The sequence below is a fragment of the Ovis canadensis genome, chromosome 17 (genome assembly GCF_042477335.2).
Source record: "Ovis canadensis isolate MfBH-ARS-UI-01 breed Bighorn chromosome 17, ARS-UI_OviCan_v2, whole genome shotgun sequence".
Classification (NCBI taxonomy): Eukaryota; Metazoa; Chordata; class Mammalia; order Artiodactyla; family Bovidae; genus Ovis; species Ovis canadensis.
In genome coordinates, this window is record NC_091261.1 from 72,666,463 (window position 1) to 72,690,343 (window position 23,881).

At 38.6% G+C, this 23,881-nt stretch overlaps 1 protein-coding gene across 20 annotated transcripts in view; it reads left to right on the plus strand.

Moving 5' to 3' along the window:
• The window catches only part of TMEM116 (transmembrane protein 116), a 119,101-nt gene that overhangs the window by 23,263 nt on the left and 71,957 nt on the right, over positions 1-23,881 (plus strand). For 14 of the 20 annotated variants that reach the window (XR_011250000.1, XR_011249999.1, XM_069558168.1 and 11 more), the window contains 6 exons: positions 5,201-5,305; positions 7,375-7,424; positions 8,524-8,607; positions 8,950-9,088; positions 11,308-11,452; positions 12,049-12,122. Coding sequence is in view for 18 of the 20 variants with exons in the window: in XM_069558168.1 (XP_069414269.1) it covers positions 5,201-5,305; positions 7,375-7,424; positions 8,524-8,607; positions 8,950-9,088; positions 11,308-11,452; positions 12,049-12,122 (597 nt within the window). In the remaining 2 variants the exon portion in view is untranslated. Of the gene's footprint in view, positions 1-5,200; positions 5,306-7,374; positions 7,425-8,523; positions 8,608-8,949; positions 9,089-11,307; positions 11,453-12,048; positions 12,123-12,879; positions 13,963-23,881 lie in introns of those variants that run through there. The other 6 variants (XM_069558150.1, XM_069558161.1, XM_069558149.1 and 3 more) reach the window with 2 other exon arrangements.

The following is a 23,881-nucleotide window of genomic DNA, read 5'->3' on the forward strand; positions in this document are numbered from 1 at the left end:
ATTTTGGTGATATCCATTCTGACAGATGTGAGATGATATCTCATTGTGGTTTTTATTTGCATTATCCTGATAATTAGCAACACGGAACATTTTTGTGTGTGCCTGTTGGCCATCTGTATGTCTTCTTTGGAAAAATGTCTATTTAGTTCTTCTGCCCATTTAAAAATTTGGTTTTTTGGCTTCTTGATATTGAGTTGTATGAGCTATTCATATATTAGCTCCATATTGGATATATCATTTGCAAATATTTTCTCCTGTTCTGTAGCTTGTCTGTTCTTTTTCTCAGTGGTTTGCTTTGCTGGGCGAAAGCTTTTAAGTTTAATTAGATCTCATTTGTTTATTTTGCTTTTGTTTCCTTTGCATGAGGAGACATCCTAAAAAATATTTCTGTGTCAGAGTATTCTGCCTATGTTTTCTTCTAAGAGTTTCCTGTCCTACATTTAAGTCTTTGATCCATTTTTAGTTTATGTTTGTATATGGTGTGATCATAGTAGTTGTTGTTGTTTGGTTGCTAGGTCATGTCCAGTCTTTTACGACCCCTTGGACTGTAGTACACTAGGCTCCTCTGTCTATGGGATTGCTGAGGCAGAAATACTGGAGTGGGTTGCCATTTCCTTTTCCACAGATCTTCCTGACTCAGGGATCAAACCTGCATCTGCTGCATGGCAGGCTGATTCTTTACTGTTGAGCCGCCAAGGGAAGCACTGTATGGTGTGATAAAATGTTTGAATTTCATCCTTTTACACATAGCTGTCCAGTTTTCCCAGCAACACTTATTGAGGAGTATCTTTTCACATTGTTTATTTTTGCCTCTTTTGATAGATTAATTGACCATAGTGTATGGTTAATTTCTGGGCTCATTATTTTGTTCCATTGATCTGTGTGCCTGTTTTTATGCCAATACCATACTGTTTTGATGACTTACCTTTGTACTGTAGTCTGAAGTCAGGGAATGTGATACTTCTAGCTTTGTTCTTTTTTTTTTTTCAAGCTTTCTTTGGCTATTCTGGGTCTTCTGTGGTTCCATATAAATTTTAGGATTATTTGTTCTAGTACTCCTAGGTATTTTGATAGAGATTATTGCCTTGAATCTGTAGATTGCTTTGGATACTATGGACATTTTAACAATATTAATTCTTCCAATCCATAAACATGGTGTATCTTTCTATTTCTTGGTATCATCTAGTTTCCTTTGTCACCATTCTATAGCTTTCAGAATATGTCTTTCACCTCTTTAGTTGGTTTTTTTTTTTTGATGCTATTTTAAATGGAATTAGTTTTTTTGCTTTCTCTTTCTGATAGTTCTTTATTAATGTATAGAAAAGCAACAGATTTCTGTATATCAGTCTTGTGTCTTGCAACTTTACTGAATTCACTGATGAGCTCTGGTAGTTTTTTGGTAGAGATTTTTAAATTCTGTATGTGTAGTATCATGTCATCTACAGATGGTGACCATTTTACTTCTTCTCTTCTAACTTGGAGGCCTTTTCTTTTTCTTGTCTGATTGTTGTAGCTAAGACTTCTATTACTGTTGAATAGAAGTGGTGAGAATGGGCACCTTTGTCTTATTCCTGATCTTCGAGGACCACTTTTCACTGTTGAGTATGATATTACCTGTGGTTTTGTCATCCATGACCTTTATTATATTGAGGTATGTTCCCTCAATACCCAATTTGTGGAGAGTTTTTTTCATAAATGGATATTCAATTTTGTCAGAAGCTTTTTCTGCATCTATTGTGATCATCATGACTTTTATTTTCCTGTTTGTTAATATGGTATAACACATTGACTGATTTGTGGATATTGAACCATTCTTGCATTCTGGGATAAATTCCTCTTGATCATGGTATATGTTCCTTTTTATGTATTGTTGAATTTGGTTTGCTAATATTTTGTTGAGTATTTTGACATCTAATTTCATGATTATGTTGTACCTTGGTATGGTTTCTTCATGTTTCTTATGTTTGGTTTTATTAAGTTTCTTGGACATGGTGGTTGTATTTTCATCAAATTTGGAAAATTTTTGGTTATTATTCCCTCAAATATATATATATTTTCCTCCCTTCCTCTCTACTCCTGCTGGAATTCCAATTCCATATTAGGGATTATTAGCCTGCTTGTATTGTTACATAACTCACTGAAGTTTTGTTCCTTCTTTTCAAAGTCTTTTATCTCTAGGTGTCTCATTTTAGTTTCCAATTCTGTGTCTTCAAGTTTACTAATTTTTTGCAGTTTCTAATTTTCCCATGTATTTTTCATCTCTAGACTTTCAACTTGGATCTTTTTTACATTTTTCATTTCTTAATGTTGTGCTAATGCTTTCCTCTACCTTCTTGGACATACTGAGTATATTTACAGTAGTTCCTTTAACTTTTTTCCCCTAATTTTTATAATCTAGGTTGTTTCTGGGTCCATTGCTATTGATTAATTTTTCTCTTGATATGGGCCATAATATCCTGCTTATCTACATGACTTAAAATATTTTAATATACACCAGATATTATAGATTTTATATTGTTGACTATTAGGTTTTATATATACATATAAATCCCCTTTAAATTCAGGAATTTTGTCTTCAATGTAGTTAACTCTGAGTTCATTTGATCCTTGGTTTGTTTTGAAGGCTTGCTTTTAAGCTTAGTTAGGGCAGTATTTCATGTATAGCTAATTTGGTTTGATTAGTAGGGCAGTACTCTTCTTACGATTTTACATTATTATTCTACAATACTGCCAATTCAGCCTATGGATTAAGAAGTCTTTCCACACTGGCTTATGGAGACATAAACTATTCCTTTAGGGATTTTTTTTTTTTGAAGATTGTTCTACATGTTCCTTTCTGGTGCTTCTTTCTCTGTTCTTCATGGTTTTCTCTCCCATGTGTATAGATTAATACTTAACCAAAGACTTGAAGGTGCCTCTGCAAACCTGCAGAGCGCTGGGTCTCTATGTATCTGCCTCTTCTCTGATAATTTGCTTCACACATTTTAGCTGCCTTGGCCTCCATGAACACTGAAATCTGTCTCAGCTCACAGACAGCTTATTTCTTTTGGATTCCCCTTCACCGCACTCACTTTGCCCAGCTGGTTAGCTGGGTTCAACTTGTTTATTTTTCTTTTTTCAGGGATTACTGTTCTATACTGATTGTTATCCAATGTTTGAAAACAGGGTGTTTTCATGTATTTTGTCCAGGTTTTAGTTTTTTAAGGCTGAGGTGCAAATTCTGTTCCTTTTATTTCATCAAAGATGGAAGCAAAAGTTCCTTCTCTTGGATTTTTGTCCTGCTGGCTTGTTGCAATCTTGTCAGCTCTTCAATGTTTTTAAAGATTAAAAAAATATTCATGTTTAGTTCTTTTGAATGGAAAGTTCAGTTTGGATAGTCGAGGCTTTCATTATTAGAAATGGAAATTCTCGTGTCCTTTTCTTTATTTTTTAAATTTTTATAGGAGTATAGTTGATTTACAATATTGTGTTAGTTTCAGGTATACAACAAAGTGAATCTGTTCTACATAAACAAATATCCACTCTTTTTTTAGATTCTTTTCCCACATAGGCCGTTTCAGAGTATTGAATAGAGTTCCCTGTGCTATACAGTAGGCCCTTACTAGTTAAGTATTTTTTATATAGGAGTCTGTAAAAGCCTCTTGATGAAAGTGAAAGAGGAGAGTGAAAAAGTTGGCTTAAAGCTCAACATTCAGAAAACAAAGATTGTGGCATCCGGTCCCATAACTTCATGGCAAATAGATGGGGAAACAGTGGAAACAGTGTCAGACTTTATTTTCTGGGGCTCCAAAATCACTGTAGATGGTGATTGCGGCCATGAAATTAAAAGATGCTTACTCCTTGGAAGAAAAGTTACGAGCAACCTAGATAGCATATTGAAAAGCAGAGACATTACTTTGCTGACTAAGGTCCGTCTAGTCAAGGCTATGGTTTTTCCAGTGTTCATGTATGGATGTGAGAGTTGGACCGTGAAGAGGGCTGAGTGCTGAAGAATTGATGCTTTTGAGCTGTGGTGTTGGAGAAGACTCTTGAGAGTCCCTTGGACTGCAAGGAGATCCAACCAGTCCATTCTGAAGGAGATCAGCCCTGGGATTTCTTTGGAAGGAATGATGCTAAAGCTGAAACTCCAGTACTTTGGCCACCTCATGTGGAGAGTTGACTCCTTGGAAAAGACTCTGATGCTGGAAGGGATTGGGGGCAGGAGGAGAAGGGGACGACAGAGGATGAGATCACTGACTCGATGGACGTGAGTCTGAGTGAACTCCGGGAGTTGGTGATGGGACAGGGAGGCCTGGTGTGCTGTGATTCATGGGTTCGCAAAGAGCCGGACACGACTGAGCAACTGAACTGAACTCTATATGTCAGTTCCGATCTCACAATTTATCCCTCCCCCACCCCTTATCCCCTGGTAAACTCAAGTTTATTTTCTACATCTGTGATTTTACTTCTGTTTTGTAAAAAAGTTCGTTTGTACCCTTCTGATGTCCTTTTCAATTAAAAAATGAAATAGGAAAAGATTCTATGATATCCTTATAAAAATAGAACAGTTGACTGAGAGGAAGTGAATAATGTGGTTCCTCTGAACAGTCAAAAGGATAAAATAAGGACGCTGGGACATATTTTAGGTAGGCCTGGGTTGAATTCTCAGACTTGGCCCAATTTTGCATAATAGAGATACTAGATGGTAAGTTACTAATAGACCAGTAGTTAGGATTCTTACAGTAGAAAATAATGAAATAAATTGAAAGAAGCCATCAGTTCAGTTCAGTCGCTCAGTCGTGTCCGACTTTTTGTGACCCCATGAATCGCAGCACGCCAGGCCTCCCTGTCCATCACCAACTCCCAGAGTTCACTCAGACTCACATCCATCAGGTCAGTGATGCCATCCAGCCATCTCATCGTCTGTCGTCCCCTTCTCCTCCTGCCCCAACTCTTTCATCAAGAGGCTTTTTAGTTCCTCTTCACTTTCTGCCATAAGGGTGGTATCATCTACATATCTGAGGTTATTAATATTTCTCCCGGCAATCTTGATTCCAGCTTGTGTTTCTTCCAGTCCAGCGTTTCTCATGATGTACTCTGCATAGAAGTTAAATAAGCAGGGTGACAATATACAGCCTTGACGTACTCCTTTTCCCATTTGGAACCAGTCTGTTGTTCCATAGTGGGACAGTTATGATCAGTTGTTTTGATTTTCATCTAGGTATTGTACATCTCCTCATTTTTCTACACCATCAATTATATCTGGTATCTGTACAAAGAACTGAGGATGAAACCTAGCCAGAGTGCACAGAGGACATTTTCACTGGTAAGTTTTATTCAGAGGTGATAGTTCAGAACAGTATGCTAAAACAAATCCACATGTCTTTGACAAATAGTTTAGCACTTAGCACTGACTAGGTGAAATCATGGGAGTTAACAAAAGAGAAAACTCATGGAATTTCCACTCTGTTGACATGATTTCTCTACTCTTTTGCCACCATCACCACCCCTGCCGCCACCGCCACCACCACCACCACCAACAGGATTTGATTATAGGAAACATTATTTACAATATTACCATTCTTGCCTGGTTCCTTTCAGTAGGGGAAATCCTTCTTGGCTCTGTGCCAGTCCATCATTGTTAAAGAAGACGATCTTGGTGAGCAGATAGGGAAATGCCCAGCTAGTTAACCTGGGATTTGGGTTGTGGATATTGGAAAGGCAGAGTGTTGTGCTCTAAAGTATTTTGTTGGTATGTGTGGGTTACACATATTGGTTTGCAGAAGGGCAGAGGAATAAATGCCTCTGTTTTCTAATGTAATTAGAAAACAAGATGGATCCAGGAAGCAACCTGTTCCTTCTTTGAGTCACAAAAGAGTTTTGGACACTGTCTAGCATTACAGAAAGAGAAGAGAACACTTGGTAAATAAGTCAATATACCTGGATCCTTTTCTGTGTATACATATCTTACATATATAATTCACCTATTTCATGTGTACAGTTCAGTGGTTTTAAAAGTAAACTTATCAGGTTGTAAAATTATCTTAAATCAGTTTCAGAATATTTTCCTCACTCTAGTAAAATCCTTCATGCATATTTACTGTTAAATTTGTTTTCCATACCCTGCCCTGCCCTTGTTGTTCAGTCTCTATGTCGTATTTGGCTCACCCTGCCCTAGGCAACTGCTAATACACTTTCTATGTCTGTAGATTTTCATTTTCTGGACATTTCATATAGATATTTTATATATCATACAAAATATTTGGGTGTCTGGTTTATTTGGCATAATGCTTTTGAAGTTCATTCATTGTATATAAGTAATTCATTCCTTTCTATTGCTAAATAGTATTCCATTGTATAGTGCTCTTAGTTCCTTATTTTTGATTCTTTAAGTAAGTCACTAGGTGATTTAGCAGATTACATTTTTATGTTGTTAGCAATGTTCATTTATTTAACTGTCTGTGTTTATTTTATCTTACTCAGTATTCTAGTCGTTTTATTTATGCTGTATCCATTCTGTCGTGGCTTTTTGAAGGAGAATTTTTGTTCAAGAGCACCATAGAATAAATGAATCTAGAAAGCCTCCCAGCATATTTTTTCCAAAGCCTACAGTTTTAGAACAAATGAAAGTGGTATCCTGTCATGCACATGATGAAATGCAGCAAATGTTTGTTGAATGAATAAGTGGTATTATAGCATTGTGAAAAGAGCATTTGAAAGTAAATTAGGAGATCTGTCCTCTAAACCTATTTCTGTCATTTATCTCCTGTATGACCTTGGGCACATCATCTTCCTTTCTTGGGCCTCAATTTTTCATCATAAAAATGAAGTGCTGGGGGACTTCCCTCATGGTCCAGTGGTTAAATATCCACCTTCCAATGCAGGGAACATGGGTTCCTATTTTCTAGATAGGTCTTATATTCAAGGTGCCTTTTTTGATTCTGTCTTATACTAACCCTGGGCTGTGAATGGTTTCTGCTGGTCATCTTATACATAGACTTTTATTCCACCTATAAGGTCTGAACAGTTTACACCTCCCTTGATCTAAAAGAGGAGAGGATTGAGCAGTTATTAGAAGATGAAGATTTACTATGTAATTTCATATTTGCCTTTCTTCTTAAGAGAATTTGTTGTGGTATCCAAATCTTATATTAAGCTACTCTCTGCAGGCCCTCTACTGGTGTATTTTTTAATATACAACAATACAGATAAATTCTCTTTATCTTCAGTGCTAAGGAACTATTCATTTCATTTACTTTTTTATCAAATATTGCTTAACTGAAGCAAACCTGCTATTGGGAATTTTTGTACTATCAAATAGTAAGTGATGACCTGGTATTATTATAATATGATTGGCAATATCCTAAGACATAGTCACATTTATTATTTTCATAGGTTATAGATTATACCTGCCGAATTAGTCAAATAGCCATCATTTTGTCCAGGTAAGATTTTTTTTCCTTCCTAGCATGGTGTAGACTCATTATTCTTGGGTCCAGGTGGGAACAATTAAAAGGACAGCGCTCTTATTTCCATTCATTCTGTCACTCCTTGGTCCTCACATAGCTTTACTGAGTAGGAAGCAACAAATGTGTAATTACTGATTTCATTTTCCCAGGCAAATAGGCAAGCAATTTGAAGTTACAGACTGGGTTTTAGCCCCAGTTCTGCCATTAACTGTGTGTGACCTTGAGTGAATATTTTTCCTTTAAGTTTTTTGACTTCAAATTCCTTTTCATATATCATGAAAGCGGTAATAGGTGATTTTCAAGAACTTATTCACCTTTATAACACTGGGTGAGACTCTTTTACTAAACTCAGAAAGAATCTGGATCTCACCTAAAGTGATGGTCACATTGAGTTGATTTTAGACATTGTTATCTTTTACTCCTGGATCTTTTCCAGTTATAGGAATCTGCATATATTGAGCTGGATAAATAACTGTTTGCTTAAGGCTGTGTTTTGGAAAATTTCTCAGGGAATGGACAGAGCACATAGGTCCTTGATAGATTTTTCATTTCATTTTGACCCACTTGGTTTTTTAATCTGATCATGCAACTCCCAGAGTGCATGCTTAGTCACTCAGACATGTCCGACTCTGCAGTACCATGGACTGTAGCCTGCCAGGCTCCTCTGTTCATAGAATTTTCCAAGCAAGAATGCTAGAGTGGATTGCCATTTTCTGCTCAAGGAACCCTACCAACCCAGAAACTGAACTCACATCTCTTATGTCTCCTGCCTTAGCAGGTAGATTCTTTCCTGCTTTGCCACCTGGGAAGCCCATAGCTCCCAGAGACTGTGAAAATCTGTTAGGTTTTATTAACCTAGATATAAAATGCATTTCCTGCTTCATTTCACCAGGAACTTGAAAAGAAAGTATACTTAAAATTTTTGAAGTATTTTTCTTGAAGAAATTAAATGTGTATGTTTCCATGGAGAGTGGATAGGGTAATGGTATTGGGAGAAGGATAGAAGAATATTTTGCACAGGGAAAAAGGCATAAAAAAGTCTGAATATTAGGGTGATAATTTTTTTTCCTCCCAGTCTGATACCTCTATTGTTGATGGTACCTGTATTCTGTTTGGGCAACGTCAGTGAATGTTTCCGCAACTTCAGCCAGAGCCACAGGTAAGTAAGGACCAAACCTATCATTTTCATGGTAGACTACACCTATTATTTTCTGTAAATAAAGATGGAAGATGACTTTGTACATCCATGCTATCCAAGGTGCTTGTGTTTTAAATAGGCTATGGATAGGGGCTATAGTCTAGGCTAAAAATACATTAAGTAGAAATATGACATACAGTGACTAGATGACAATGTTTCAGTGAGAAGGAACAAGGTATTATGGACAAGGCTTAGCTAGATGATAAGTAAAATTGCATACTCATTAACTTTTGTCGCACTGAATGGCTCTCTCTCTGGTCTTACACCTGTAGCAACACTCCAGACCATTGATTCTCTTCCTAGGTGTATCCTGATGTACTCACCACCACCAGCCATGGCTGAGCTCCTGCCTTCTGCCAACACATCAGTCTGTAGCACACTTTATTTTTATGGGCTCATCATTTTCCTGGCCAGCTTTGTACTCAGCTTCTTCACCATTGTGGTACTGTACCTCCCTATCTGCCTTTATGGAAAGTGGGATGGGGTGGGGTGAGGTGGCACAATATTTCTGGGCCTGCATGGGAAAGATGTGGTACAGAGGCACTTCTTATAGTCTTAGAACCAAGGAAGTGACTGGTACATATTGATAATTTAATTACTTTCTCAATCTTTTGTACTTCCCAAAGTCAAATGATGAGTGGGGAAAAGAGCCTGTATTCATTAGGTGAGAATTATGCTCACTCTAGAACTAGTATGTGTTCCTGTGGATCCTCATGAAGGACCAGACCAGAAAACTAGTATGTGTCGAGTATATTCTTTATATAGTATGATTTTCTGGAGCACAGAACATGTTCTTTGATTTAATTTTCCAAATAATTAAGAGTTTTCTTTTCTTGGTTCTTTACTGAATATAAATTTGTGCTTATCCTATGTCTAACTGAGTTTAAAGTATTGAGTGGTTCGTACAGTTACTAAATACTCCTTTGATATCATCAGAATGATGGACAAATAATCATCTGTGGGACAATATGTTATTTATATATAACTGCCTAGGACAAAATCAGTAAGCAAGGAAATATGCCTTTTTATTTGCCAAATCTACTTTTCAGTATCATTTTCTCCTCTTTACATGCTAGTTCAGGGATTATAAATTATGCTTGTAGACCAACTTTATCCCACAAATTTTTTCTTTTTGCTAGCATACCTAGCATGTGTGAATGAAATGCAATTGTGGAGTATTTTCTTTGATAATTCAAAAGTAAGTTACGGAGGTAGCTTTGATCAAATCAGCAACTTTGTAAAGAAAGCACAGTGACTACTTTATGTTAAAATGGCCTTGATGGTTTTCGCTTAGAACTGATTGACAAGAGAGACCGGTCTCCCAAAACATGAGACCCTGGGAATTCCTGTTTGCTCCTTCAGAATAACCTAGACTTCAGTGGGCATTCAGAATTGGCATTCTGATTCTTTTTTAATTGGAAGATGGTGAACTGATTTCTACTAGACATAAATAATCTCAAATCAAGTTTTGGCCTCCTTTTGATTCCTGTGTCTGTGGGTAAAGGAAAATGCATGACTGAACTTAAGGAATTGGGTTATTAACTTAGATAGTGAAAAGTGAAAGTGAAGTTGCTCAGTCGTGTCCGACTCTTTCCGACCCCATGGACTGTAGCCTATCAGGCTCCTCTGTCCATGGGATTTTCCAGGTGAGAGTGCTGGAGTGGATTGCCATTTCCTTCTCCAGGGGATCTTCCCGACCCAGAAATTGAACCCGGGTCTCCCACATTGCAGGCAGACACTTTACCATCTGAGCCACCAGGAAGATCTGGATTATTTGAAAAAAGTTTCAGATTTGGTCACTTTTTTGTTGTTGTTGTTGTTTTACTTGTTTTACTCACTAAAGTTGTGTCCAACTCTTTTGCAATTCTATGGACTATAGCCCCACCCAGGCTCCTTTGTCCATGGGATTTCCCAGGCAAGAATACTGGAGTGGGTTGCCATTTCCTTCTCCAGGGAGATCTTCCCAACCCAGGGATAGAACCCACATCTCCTGCATTGGCAGGCAGATTCTTTACCACAGAGCCACCTGGGAAGCTCAGGTTTATTACCTAATTTACTCCCCAACAAAAAAGATATTTAACTGATTTATATTTATTTAGTTAACTAAAGCGTACTCAAATTGCTCCCAGTTGGAAGGGAAAAACAATCTGTTTTCCATCTAAAGATAGTAAGAATCTTCCTAAAACTTTTTTTGGGGGGAGCTGAGAATATTAAGCTCTGCCAAGTGCTAAACTATTTATTTAAAAGGTTTTAAGCTAGAACACTGTCTAACACAAACTCTAAGAAAGTATTTTGTAAGAGAATCTGGTTATATCTTAGTTTTAACTTCCCATGCATATTGTAGGTAACCTCATTGAGAAAAATAAAAGCCTTAGGGTTGATGTAAATTTTACATATTGAACATGATAACCACAAGTTTGACTAACATTTGTCCATTTCCTTGGCCAAGCAAAGGATCACTCTGGAGAATTTTCTCTCAAAAAAAAAAAAGAAAAAGAAAAAAAGAAAAACCTTATCTCAGATAGTAAAGACAATAAAGATAAGAGGATGGTCTTTCCTGCTGTCAGATCCTAAGAGAAGGCTCTCTCCAAAATGACAGACTAGACAGGGAAGTTTTAGTAAGTGTTAGGCAGACTACTCACTGCTCTAATCCATGTTTAGGTTTTACTCATTCAAGCCCAGACACTCTATAAGAAGTTTCTGAAATCGACTGGCTTTCTGGGGAGTGAACAGTGGGCAGTGATTCACATCATGGAGCAGCGAGTACGTTTCTACCCAGTGGCCTTCTTTTGCTGCTGGAGCCCAGGTGGGTATCTTAACTGAAAGATCTAGGCAGTGAAAAGGGTAATTGTTAGACTGTAATCAAGCAAAGTAGTTTCACCAAAAAGTATGACTACAAATTCCTATGCAGCATATAAAATTTACTTTGGTCCCACCCATATTTCCAGTTTTTCTCAACCTCCTTAACTTCTTTTCCTTTTATGTTTTTAGAAACTGAGATAATTAGACATGTAATAATATGAGAGGAAATGTCATGACAGAACTCAGAAATATTAACACCTGCCCTTCCTACTGCACAGAGTTGTAATGTGAGGATCAGATTGGATAATGTTTATGAAAAGGCTTGATAAACATGTTAAAAATCATAACTTATGTCCTTCCTATAGTATGTTTTGCTTCCATTACTACTCTTAATAATCTGCAAAGTTTAATCACTGAGGAATAGCAGTGGAGACCTGCTGTTGGAGGAGACCTGAAGCCAGTGGTTTGTATAACTGGTTTATCTCACTGCTAGTCTTCATCATGCCTGTAATTCTCACAGTGCTTAAGTGTTTATACTAAAAAAATTTATGCTCAGATACCCAGAACTGGCAACAAGATCTGTGCTTCGTGTTTTCACAGCTGTCATTCTGATGATCATAAAGCTGACAAAACTACAGGACACCAGACTTCATATGGCCCTCTATGTTCTCCAGGTAACATCTTCAAAAAAACATCCAGCATGTCTGTTCTTACACTTTGTTATCCTGTTCTCTTACACTGCCAAAATTCAGTAAGCACCTTTTCCCCCACTTAGGGTATTTCTTTCTACATTGCAAGAGAAAAATATATTATTTGCATTCAGTTCTGAAAAATGTGAAAATTTCCTCATTGATGAGGTAGATATCTTTATGAAAGTGCTGCCATGCATTTCAGAGCTTGTGTGTCTCTAGCCAATTTCATTTTATTGATGTGTTTTTTTAAGGGATGGGTAACAAAAGACAAGCTCTTCGAGGTAATGTTCTTATGAAACACTGATAGTGACATGATTGTCTCTCATCCAGAGTGAAATGAATAGATAAATTAGCTATTCTAGGTGAACAGAGAGAAAGAAACAAAGAAAAGAATGATTCTTTCCCCCCTTGTCAGATTTAAGTAGAGTTTTGGGGGCTCTCAGACTATGCTGCTTGGCAGTTTCCTCAAGCCTAACCCAGGAAATAGGGCAATAAGGTGGGATATTGAAACCACTTCATTGTCTGTATGTATATGGTAAGAAATATGACTAACTCTCATGACAAAGAACAGTGTGAAAAGTGAGTTCAGGAAGAGATGAAAAATAGTTTTTAAAAACAACACCGAATCTTGATTTTTGAAGTGGATATAACAATGATTTATAAGTAAGAGGAATGGAACTCCTCCCCAAATCTCTGAAAACCTGAAGGATGGGCTCCATCACCCCTTCATCTCCTCCAGGCTCTAACAACATCATCTCTGGGTCTGCTCAACTGTGGAGTATATGGCTGGACACAGTACAAGTTCTACCAACTAAAGCAAGAGGCTCGGCGTGATGCAGACACCCAGACACCATTATTATGCTCACAGAAAAGATTCTATTGCAGGGGCCTGGATCCGTTGGAGTCAACTCTTGCTTTTGCTACTAGCACCTCTACCATTCTTTGAAACTAAAAACTAGAACATCCAGAACTGGAATTATTCTGCACTCGTGGTTTGGGCAGAGTGTTTGAGGCCAACATCTTAAGTCTTTTCTAACCATACCTTAAGGTATAGAAGTGAAAGAGAATGTAGTACCATGATTAGTAGCTACTGTAGTTGAAGTGGGTGGAATCTATCCATTATTCTTAGATCCACAGATTAAGTCACTGTTCAGGGAGATGAAGCTACTTTTCACCTAAGAGATAGACTCTTATTACTTGAATAGATATTAGATTTGTGGAGTCTCTTCTGGAAAAAAATAAATTTCAAGTTATTATTAGTTATTATTTATACAAAATATTTCCAGGCCCTCTACTGAGTGGTTGTGGGGGAAGCAGTGTGGCATGCAACAACTTTCTCAGATATTTACATTGCTTTTCCTTCTGTTGAACAAAGAAAGTCCTGGTTTTACATTCTTTGAACAGAGTTTTGGAAATTCAGAAGAAGCAAGGACAGAAGGTGTCAAAAAAGTGATAGGGAGATCCTCAGACACTTGACATCCTAGTCTCGTATATATTCCATGCTGTTCTAGGTCTTAAGAATAGAAACCATTCCCTTCTAGAAAGTTAAGGCCAGTCTTTTGAAGTTACAGTGGATAATAAGATTTAAGAGAAATCAGGACTAAAACTGAAACAAAAACTTCTCAACTCTCATTTATAAGCAGAAATCCTAGGTTGTAGGTTTCATAGTGCTTAGATGTGGAATTAGATTGAACATTATGAACTTGCCATTTTTGTAGGTTAAAATGGTCTAAAGTCATCTATTTTACATGGTTCAACCTGACTGGAAGTGCTAAATATATGTTTATTGAATAAATGAATAAACAGGTGAATGAATGACTAACAAGTAGAATTGAACCTTTGGGAAAGAAAAGACTCCCACACTGAAGAGGCTCATTCATGGGTAGGGATGTTTAATGTTTCTTCCTCTTTAGTCGTGTAACAAATGATGTTTGGTCTCTCTCAGTTAAGTCAAGAGCAAAGCCAAACCAGGGCCAGGGCATCAGATGCTGTGATGCCTAAACAAAGGGGAAAGCCAAATGGACAAAAACTAGAATGATAATCAACTAAAACATCTAGAATGTTTATTAAATCAGATACTTTTCGCCTAATATATTTCCTTGGCCTGTGCAAGCTAAAATCATTAAGATTAGAGAAAATTGACAGAGTAGATTATAATGGGAGATAAAACAGTATACAATATATTAGAAATATATTAGATAATATATTAGAAATCAGTCCTGAATATTCATTGGAAGGACTCATGTTGAAGCTGAAACTCCAATACTTCAGCCACCTGATGTGAAGAACTGACTCATTAGAAAAGACCCTGATTCTGGGAAAGATTGAAGGCAGGAGGAGAAGGGGACGACAGAGGATGAGATGGTTGGATGGCATCACCGACTCGATGGACATGAGTTTGAGTAAGCTCCGGGAGTTGGTGATAGACAGGGAAGCTTGGTGTGCTGCAGCCCATGGGGTCACAAAGAGTTAGACACGACTAGGCGACTGAACTGAAATGAAGACAATATACTCTGAAAAGTAAGTGCCAGAGATCTTCCCAAAGGAATTCTCAATAGAAATGTTGTTCAGTTGCTAAGTCATGTCTGACTTTTTGCGATCCCATGAACTGCAGCATGCCAGGCTTCCCTGTCCTTTACTGTTCCAGGAGTTGGCTCAAGCTCATGTCCATTGAGTTGGTGATGCCATCCAACCAATAGAAATGTTAGGAAACTCTTTAAGTTTTAGGCCATGAGCTTCAGCCTTTCTAAGGATGGTAACCTGACCTCATTCTATCAAGATATCTTGAGGCCTTTCAAGGGGTGTAGCACAGATTTTTGGGTAGCACAGAATGATAAAGATACCTCACCTAGAGAGCTGCCTTCACTTCTTTTAATTTAAAAACTAATAAGAATTCAGCATATAGAAAGACAGATGGAAACAAGAATTCTTTCCATAGGCCTTGAGGGATACCTGAGGTAAGGAGCCCATTTCTTAAAAAGTCCTATCCGTATCACTTTATATTTGACTTTGTTTCCAAAAAGAAGATAATTATCAAATGTCTGTCAGGTTTGTTTATTTTCTCTGATGAATTTTTTGCATTGACACTGGTCTTGGATACTCTATAGATGTAGGCAAGCAAAAAGATAGTAGGAATGAAAAATAATAGAAGGTTAGGCAAGATTAGGATCATCAGCTCTTCATTATACTGAGAGTAGGAGGGCCACTATTCAGACTGCCCCTGTCGCCCTTGAATTCACATGTAGGAGGAGCATAGACATAGATACAGTGGCAGTTCTTAAAATTTCTGCGAACACCCCTCCCGTGACTCTGATACTTGTCTAGGTTGCAGTCCTAGTGGGATACAATGATATCTATGCAGCTTTGATTAATACAGATCTTTCTTGGACCACATGTTGTATCATCTGTCACCTTCCCCTCATTAGCCCTGTCTGTGGCTTCAAAAATCTCTGTACTGCACCACCACATGTCCTGCATGGAGAAATGGGTAAATGTTTGAGGTTTTTTCAATGCATGAGAGCCTTTGGATATTTTCACATAGGCACCTCCCACATTTTACATCTTTGGCATTGCACTGGCTGAAGACTTCACTGCCACAGTTCCAAAACCTGTCTCCCTTGGTATTGATTCACATTAGCAACTTTCCTGGGCAACCTTTGTACCCCTTTCAAAGCTTTTAACAAAGAGATTGTCTAGGCTTCAACCCTGGCCTTGGCAACAATAAGCTTGTTCCTTGCAAGGGGTGCCATTTTGCTTGTAGGTATCTGTGTGGCACCACTTGGGGTGCCATTACAGTATTCTGGGAGGTCACGCTCATCCACACTGAGGGGGCAAGGTGTGGTTGTCTTTAGAGATTTGTGGTTTTTGCAGCAAGATCCAAATGCAAAATCTGACCCCTTCTTCAGCTGGCATGAGGGCAGACAACAGTGATTGTTTTGAAGAAAACTGCCATAGTCACATTCTTCACCCTTATCTACTGTCTTTTTCCCACAGTACAGCTTTCAAAAGGAGCTTTGGACCTCAGGTTTATTAAATAGGCAGCCCTTTCTGTGCAACAACATGTGGAAATAGGGAAGCTGCAATTGCTGAAGCTCATATCTATAATAAATTCATGGGCTGTATAGAGATTCTGGCCATGGAATTTACAGACCACATGGTCATTCTTCATTCCCAAATGATGACCAACCTCATGAGCTATGAAGGCTGTGAAGTTTGGTGTATCTTTTTGAAAGAAAGATTCATCAAGGTTGCATTCTTGGCAGTGCAGATACCACAGAAATAATGCATGGCCCTGGTAATTCCCAAAACTTTGGCCAGTAGTCACATGAGCAGCATCATGTTCACCTCTCCCAAGAGATGCCAGTCTCTCTACTGGTTAAAATTTTTAAGTGTTTGCTACAAATTCAGGAAGATTTGCACAATGGTTTTTTTCTGCCCATATCTCTAACTTAGTAAGTACCACTTTCATGTTATATCCTTGGTGTACTTGTTGACCAGTGGAGAAGGAAATGGCAACCCAATCCACTGTTCTTGCCTCGAGACTCCCATGGACAGAGGAGCCTGGCAGGCTTTTAGTCCGTGGTGTCTCAAGAGTCGGACATGACTTAGTGATTAAACCACCACCACCACCTATTGACCAGAGCATGGAATCTGTTAACATCTTTGGGATCTTGGTAACTTATTATTCCCACATTTGGAATCACTGTCAACCACAGTCAACTTGAACATACTTGGGAAGTGGCCATATATAAGGCATAGGAACTGAGGAAGTCCTGTTCTGCTCTGAAATTGTGAAATGCTTAAGAGTTCCTCTTATTTATCTTCACGGATTACACAAGACTAACCTGATTTTGAAGATATGCGTAAACCATATGCTGAGAATGTACAGGCTTGATGCTAAAGACAGTGCCATATAAGGTCAGGATTCCCTTTTGACCTGAGCAAGGGCTGATTATCACAAAAGAATCCAGGTCATCCTCTGAATACTCAGTCATCCTGAATGGAAGCAAGACTAGTTTCCCATTTTGACATGTATGAAGAGGGAACTTGTGTAAAACAGAAACAAATAATCCTTTCTTTTGCTTCAAATTAATAATAATATGTCATTTCCTTTGTTTGGGCAGGACTTTGTACACTTTTTCTGCTTTTACTTCTTGTCCTCTGAATATCATCAGGTTCCTAGGAAAGACTTTTATAATAAAGAGATTCACGCTACAATGTATCCCTGGAAAAACAGTCAGAATTACCAGTCAAGTGACACTAGGCTTTATATGGGAAGGGCCCATTCTCAAATGCCCTAAGTGGGATTCCTAAAAGAGAAATCGCTCCAAAACTTAACCCATTATCACTTGATTTCATAGAAGAAAGATAGGAGGCAGGCAGAGTAACAAACTGGGGTCGTCATTATCATGGCCCAAGTGAAACAGCAAACTGATTGTGAGTTGATTTCCCTGGGACACAGTTATTTGTCAGTGACACAGTTGTTTAGACAAAGATCAAAACTGTGTTGCTTGCAAGAAGAATAGCTGCTCCCACCCTCAGAGTACTACATGAGGACACCTACCTTTTGTCTATGTCACTTCCTATTCCTCTAGAGCTCTCGCTGTTTGGGGGTGTCCTCACTTTGTAACCACCCTCAAAAAACAGCAGTTGTAGTACTCTTTGGAGAAGGCAATGGCGCCCCACTTCAGTACTCTTGCCTGGAGAATCCCATGGACGGAGGAGCCTGGTGGGCTACAGTCCATGGGGTCACTATGAGTCGGACACGACTGAGCGACTTCACTTTCGCTTTTCACTTTCATGCATTGGAGAAGGAAATGGCAACCCACTCCAGTGTTCTTGCCTGGAGAATCCCAGGGATGGGGGAGCCTAGTGGGCTGCTGTCTATGGGGTCACACAGAGTCAGACATGACTGAAGCAACTTAGCAGCAGCAGTACTCTTTAGCCGAGTTCCTGCTGTCTTCATAGAAAGGTTTATCAAGGAGAGGAAACTTTTAGATGTCCAGCCAGTACAGTGATAACAGATCAGGCCCCAAGAAAAGAAAAGTATATAACCTCTTCCCTCAGTCCTAGTTTCTGTGGAACAGCTTTCTCCTCCTGTCATCTAGTACACTTTTGAATATTGACACTATAAAGTTTCCAAAGCAGGGGTTCGTGGATTTCTGAGTGTCACCGGCCTCTGCTGTTTAATGCCATTTACACCATTCTCTGCTCTATATCTTATAGCCCATTTCAAACCTCCAGTCCTTTTCCTTTTTTTACATTATTCACAATGTTTGTTTATTTGCTCCATCGTAGAATACATGTGAAGTATTTTTAGAGGAACTAACCCAGGCCTCTGTGAAAAGGAAGTCTATGAACTGGAGAACAGAGTTTATGTTCAGTTCCTTTATTTTTAGCCTTACATATGAGGTCAAAATAATGTTTCCAAGAATTATTTAGATTGGTACTGTTTTATCCAGACCTATTCAGTGTGGTCATGTTATTCATTTCTAATACAGTTAAGGTCATATGTTACTTTTTGTATTTCATTCTGATTTGCTCCCATATTTTGGATGATGCTTATTATTTTGAGGGAGTATGTGAAATGTTATCATGATTCTAAAAGTCAGTGCATGCTAAGTTGCTTCAGTTGTGTCTGACTCTTTGTGACATTGTGGACTGTAGCCTGCCAGGCTCCTTTGTCCACGAGATGCTTCTGTCATGAGAAATACTGGAGTGCATTGCAATGCTCTCCTCCAAGGGATCTTCCCAACCCAGGGATTGAACCCACGTCTCTTACATTTCATGCATTGGCAAGTGAGTTCTTTACCACTAGTGCCACCTACTATACCAAAAAAGTGTATTCATAGTACACCTCCTTGAGCCTTTAATCTGTTCCCATGTCCTCATTCTTTCCACTCAGTTTTCAGTCATCAGTCTCAATAGTACTGGGTTTATTTTTCCTGTATTTCTTTTTGCACAAATAAGCAGATTTTCCAGTACTTTTGCCTGGAAAATCCCATGGATGGAGGAGCCTGGTGGGCTGCAGTCCATGGGGTCGCAAAGAGTTGGACACGACTGAGCGACTTCACTTTCACTTTTCACTTTCATGCATTGGAGAAGGAAATGGCAACCCACTCCAGTGTTCTTGCCTGGAGAATCCCAGGGACGGGGAAGCCTGGTGGGCTGTCATCTACGGGGTCGCACAGAGTCGGACACGCTGAAGCGACTTAGCAGTAGCAGTAGCAGTAAGTATATACATGTGTATTTCCTTATATTCCCCTTTTTCATATGTAAATATAGCATAACATTATCTACTTTCCTTTCTAAACTTAAACATATAGCTTGTAAATCACTTCATATCAGTTTATAAAAAATCTTCCTCATTCTCTTTTTTATAGTTGTGTAGTATTTAGATTTATGGATATACCATAATTTATTCAGTCACTCTCCTATATGTGGGCTTTTAGGTTGTTTATTTTGAAATTAATACACTATCATCAGCAAATAATGTTGCACATATATTATTTTGTGGAAGAATATTCTTAGAAATGAGAAGATTATGTTCATACTAATGACAGTTATAGCTTGTCTGATATTCCCAAATGTATGAAGGGAACTTCAGAAGCTTTTTGCCACTTTTAATTCCCACTAGCAGTGTATTAGAATGCCTGTTTCCCCAAAATCTAAGCAACAGAATATATCACAATATATCAGTTCACCAAACTGATAGAGTATAAGTAGCATGTCAGTATTGTTTAACATTTACTTTTTTCTAATTTTGAGTGAATTTAAATATTGAATGTTTAAAAGCCATTTTTATATCTCTTAATAATTGTTAATATTTTTTCTTATCAAGCTCTTGGTATTTTTTTCTTCTCAATTTTTTCCCTGTAGCTTTATTGAAGTATAATTCACAAATAAAATGTATTTGAAGTATATAACATGATTTGATGTATGTATAATTGTGAAATATTTATTGTGAATATAAATTTTATAAAATACAATAAATAGAATAGTTTAAATAATTTTGGGAATGAATAATGTGGGAGGAACCACTCTACTGAGTTTCAAGACTGTGTGGTATTGTGATGGGATAGACACATAGATCAATGGAACAGAATAAAGAATTCAGAAATAAAGAACCCACATGTATGGTCATCTGATTTTTGACAAAAAGGGAAAAGCAATTCTGTGGAAGGAGAATAGTCTTTTCAACAAATCTTGCTGGAAAATTGGACATACATGGACAAAAAAGAGGAACTTTAACCTAAACTTAACACTTCATACAAAAATTACCTCAAAATGGATCATAGATATAAATGTAAAATATAAAACTTTTTAGAAAAAAACATAGCATATATTTTAGATCAAAGACTTGCTGAAGAATTCTTAAACGTGGCACCAAAAGCATGATCCATAAAATTTTAAAATCCATAAATTGGACCTAATCAAAGTAAAAGCTTTTGTCAAGAACCTTAAGCTGAGACAGAGACAAGATGGCAGAGTAGAAGGATGTGAGCTTACCACTTCTTATGAAAACACCAAATCACAACTAACTACTGAACAACCACCAACAAAAAATTGCTGGAACCTACCAAAAATGATCCCCTACATCCAAAGAGAAAGAAGCCACAAATGAGATGGTGAAGTGAAGTGAAGTTGCTCAGTCTTGTCCAACTTTGCGACCCCATGAACTGCAGCCTGCCAGGCTCCTCCATCCATGGGATTTTCCAGTCAGTGAGACGGTAGGAGGAGTGCAATTGTAATAAAATCAAATCCCATACCCACCAGGTGGGCAATTCACAAACTAGAAAATAATTATACCACAGAAGTTCTCCCACAGGAGTGAAAATTTTGAGCCCCATGTGAGGCTCCCCTGCCTGGATGTCTGGCAACAGGAGGAGGAGGCCCCAGAAAATCTGGCTTTGAAGGCCAGTGAAGCTTGATTATAGGAATTCCACAGGACTGGGGGAAACAAAAACTCCACCACTCTTGGAGGGCACATACAAGGTCTTGTATGCACCAGGACCCAAGGAATAAAGCAGGGACCTCAAAAGAAAGTGTTGCTGAAGTTCCAGTACTTTGGGCACCTGATGGGAAGAGCCAGTGCACTGGAACTTCCCACAGCAACTTCCCACTGTTTCTGGGAAAGATTGAGGGCAGTAGAAGAGGGCGACAGAGGTTGAGATGGTTAGTTAGCATCACCGACTCAACGGACATGAATTTGAACAAACTCAAATTTAAATAATTTTGGGAATGAATAATGTGGGAGGAACAGAGTAGCCTGGTGTGCTATAGTTCATGGGGTTGTAAAGAGTAGGGCACGATTCAGCAACTGAACAAAAACAACATAAAAGACTGGGCTAGATTTACCTGCTACTGTAGGAGGATCTCCTGCGTAGACAGAGTTGAGAGGTAGCTGTGACTCACTTCCTGCTGCTTCCTGGGGGAGAGAAAAAGTTGGGAAAGGCCCCAAGAATCTCTGGCCAGAGTTATTGGTGGAGTTCTTGTCCTGTATTTGGCCAGTCTGTGAAGACAGAGAGGTACCTGGTTTGTCTGACACAGACACCAACAGAGAAAGTTAAAGAAATGAAGAATCAGGCAAACGTTCCACATAAAGGAACAAGATAGATCTCCAGAAACCGACCCTAATGAAATGGAGGTATATTATTTACCTGATAGAGAATCCAAAATAACTTATGAAAATGCTCAGTTCAGTTCAGTCACTCAGTCGAGTCACGCCAGGCCTCCCTGTCCATCACCAACTCCCGGAGTTCACTCAGACTCACGTCCATCGAGTCCGTGATGCTATCCAGCCATCTCATCCTCCGTCGTCCCCTTCTCCTCCTGCCCCCAATCCCTCCCAGCGTCAGAGTCTTTTCCAATGAGTCAACTCTTCACATGAGGTGGCCAAAGTATTGGAGTTTCAGCTTTAGCATCATCCTTCCAAAGAAATCCCAGGGCTGATCTCCTTCAGAATGGACTGGTTGGATCTCCTTGCAGTCCAAGGGACTCTCAAGAGTCTTCTCCAACACCACAGTTCAAACGCATCAATTCTTCAGCGCTCAGCCTTCTTCACAGTCCAACTCTCACATCCATACATGACCACAGGGAAAACCATAGCCTTGACTAGACGGACCTTAGTTGGCAAAGTAATGTCTCTGCTTTTCAATATGCTATCTAGGTTGGTCATAATTTTTCTTCCAAGGAGTAAGCATCTTTTAATTTCATGGCTGCAGTCACCATCTGCAGTGAGTTTGGAGCCCAAAAAAATAAAGTCTGACACAGTTTCCCCATCTATTTGCCATGAAGTGATGGGACCGGATGCCGTGATCTTTGTTTTCTGAATGTTGAGCTTTAAGCCAACTTTTTCACTCTCCTCTTTCACTTTCATCAAGAAGCTTTTTAGTTCCTCTTCACTTTCTGCCATAAGGGTGGTGTCATCTGCACATCTGAGGTTATTGATACTTCTCCCCCCAGTCTTGATTCCAGCTTGTGTTTCTTCCAGTCCAGCGTTTCTCATGATGTACTCTGCATATAAGTTAAATAAGCAGGGTGACAATATACAGCCTTGACGCACTCCTTTTCCTATTTGAAACCAGTCTGTTGTTCCATGTCCAAACTGAAGTCAAAGAGAACAGCACATGAACAAAGTGAGAATTTCAACAGGGAGATGGAAGATACTAAAAAGTATCAGATACTAAAAACCCACTAGGTATTCATACTTTAAAACTTTAATGGGAATACAAAGATACTACATTGTTATTGTTGCTCAGTCACTAAGTCATGACTCTTTGTGACCCCACGGGCTAACTAACTAACTAACTAACTATCCCCATGGACTCCATAACTAAGCCATGAAACTTAAGAACACAATAATTAAACTGAAAAAGAAAGTCAATAGAAGGGTTCAACATTAGAGTAGATCAAGCAGAAGAAAGGATCAGTGAACTCAAAGACAGCACTGGAAGTAATTCAGGCAGAGAAGGAAAAAGGAAGAATGAAAAGCAGTGAAGAAAGCTTAAGGATTTTATGCAGTATCATCAAGCCAACCAATAGACACATTTTAGGAGTTCTAATTGGAACAGAGAAAATAAGACCAAACAGCTTGTTAAAAATTTTGAAAATTTCCCAAATGTAGAGAAGCAAATAGCCATACATATCCACAAACCCCAGAGATCACCAAGCAAGATGAATCTGAAGATAATTCACACTGAGACGCATATAAACAAATTATCTAAAGTCAAAGAGTGGACTTTGAAAGAGGCTATAGAAAATTGACTACTCACAATTTTTCTTTGTAAAGAAATGTCCAAAAATTCTCATTAATTTTTCCAGCAAGAACTTTGTAGGCCAGAATGGTATTAAAAAGATATTAGCATTTCCTTGTTCACTGTGACCAAGATTCACAACAAGGTAATGTTTTTTCAACAGATACAGAAAATGTGATATATATCATACTGCCGCTGCTGCTGCTAAGTCGCATCAGTCGTGTCCAACTCTGTGTGACCCCATAGTGGCAGCCCAATAGACTCCTCTGTCCCTGGGATTCTCCAGGCAAGAACATTGGAGTGGGTTGCCATTTCCTTCCCCAGTGCATGAAAGTGAAAAGCGAAAGTGAAGTCGCTCAGTTGCATCCGACTCAGCGACCCCATGGACTGTAGCCTACCAGGCTCCTCCATCCATGGGATTCTCCAGGCAGGAGTACTGGAGTGGGGTACCATTGCCTTCTCTGATATCATACTACTGAGCCTTAA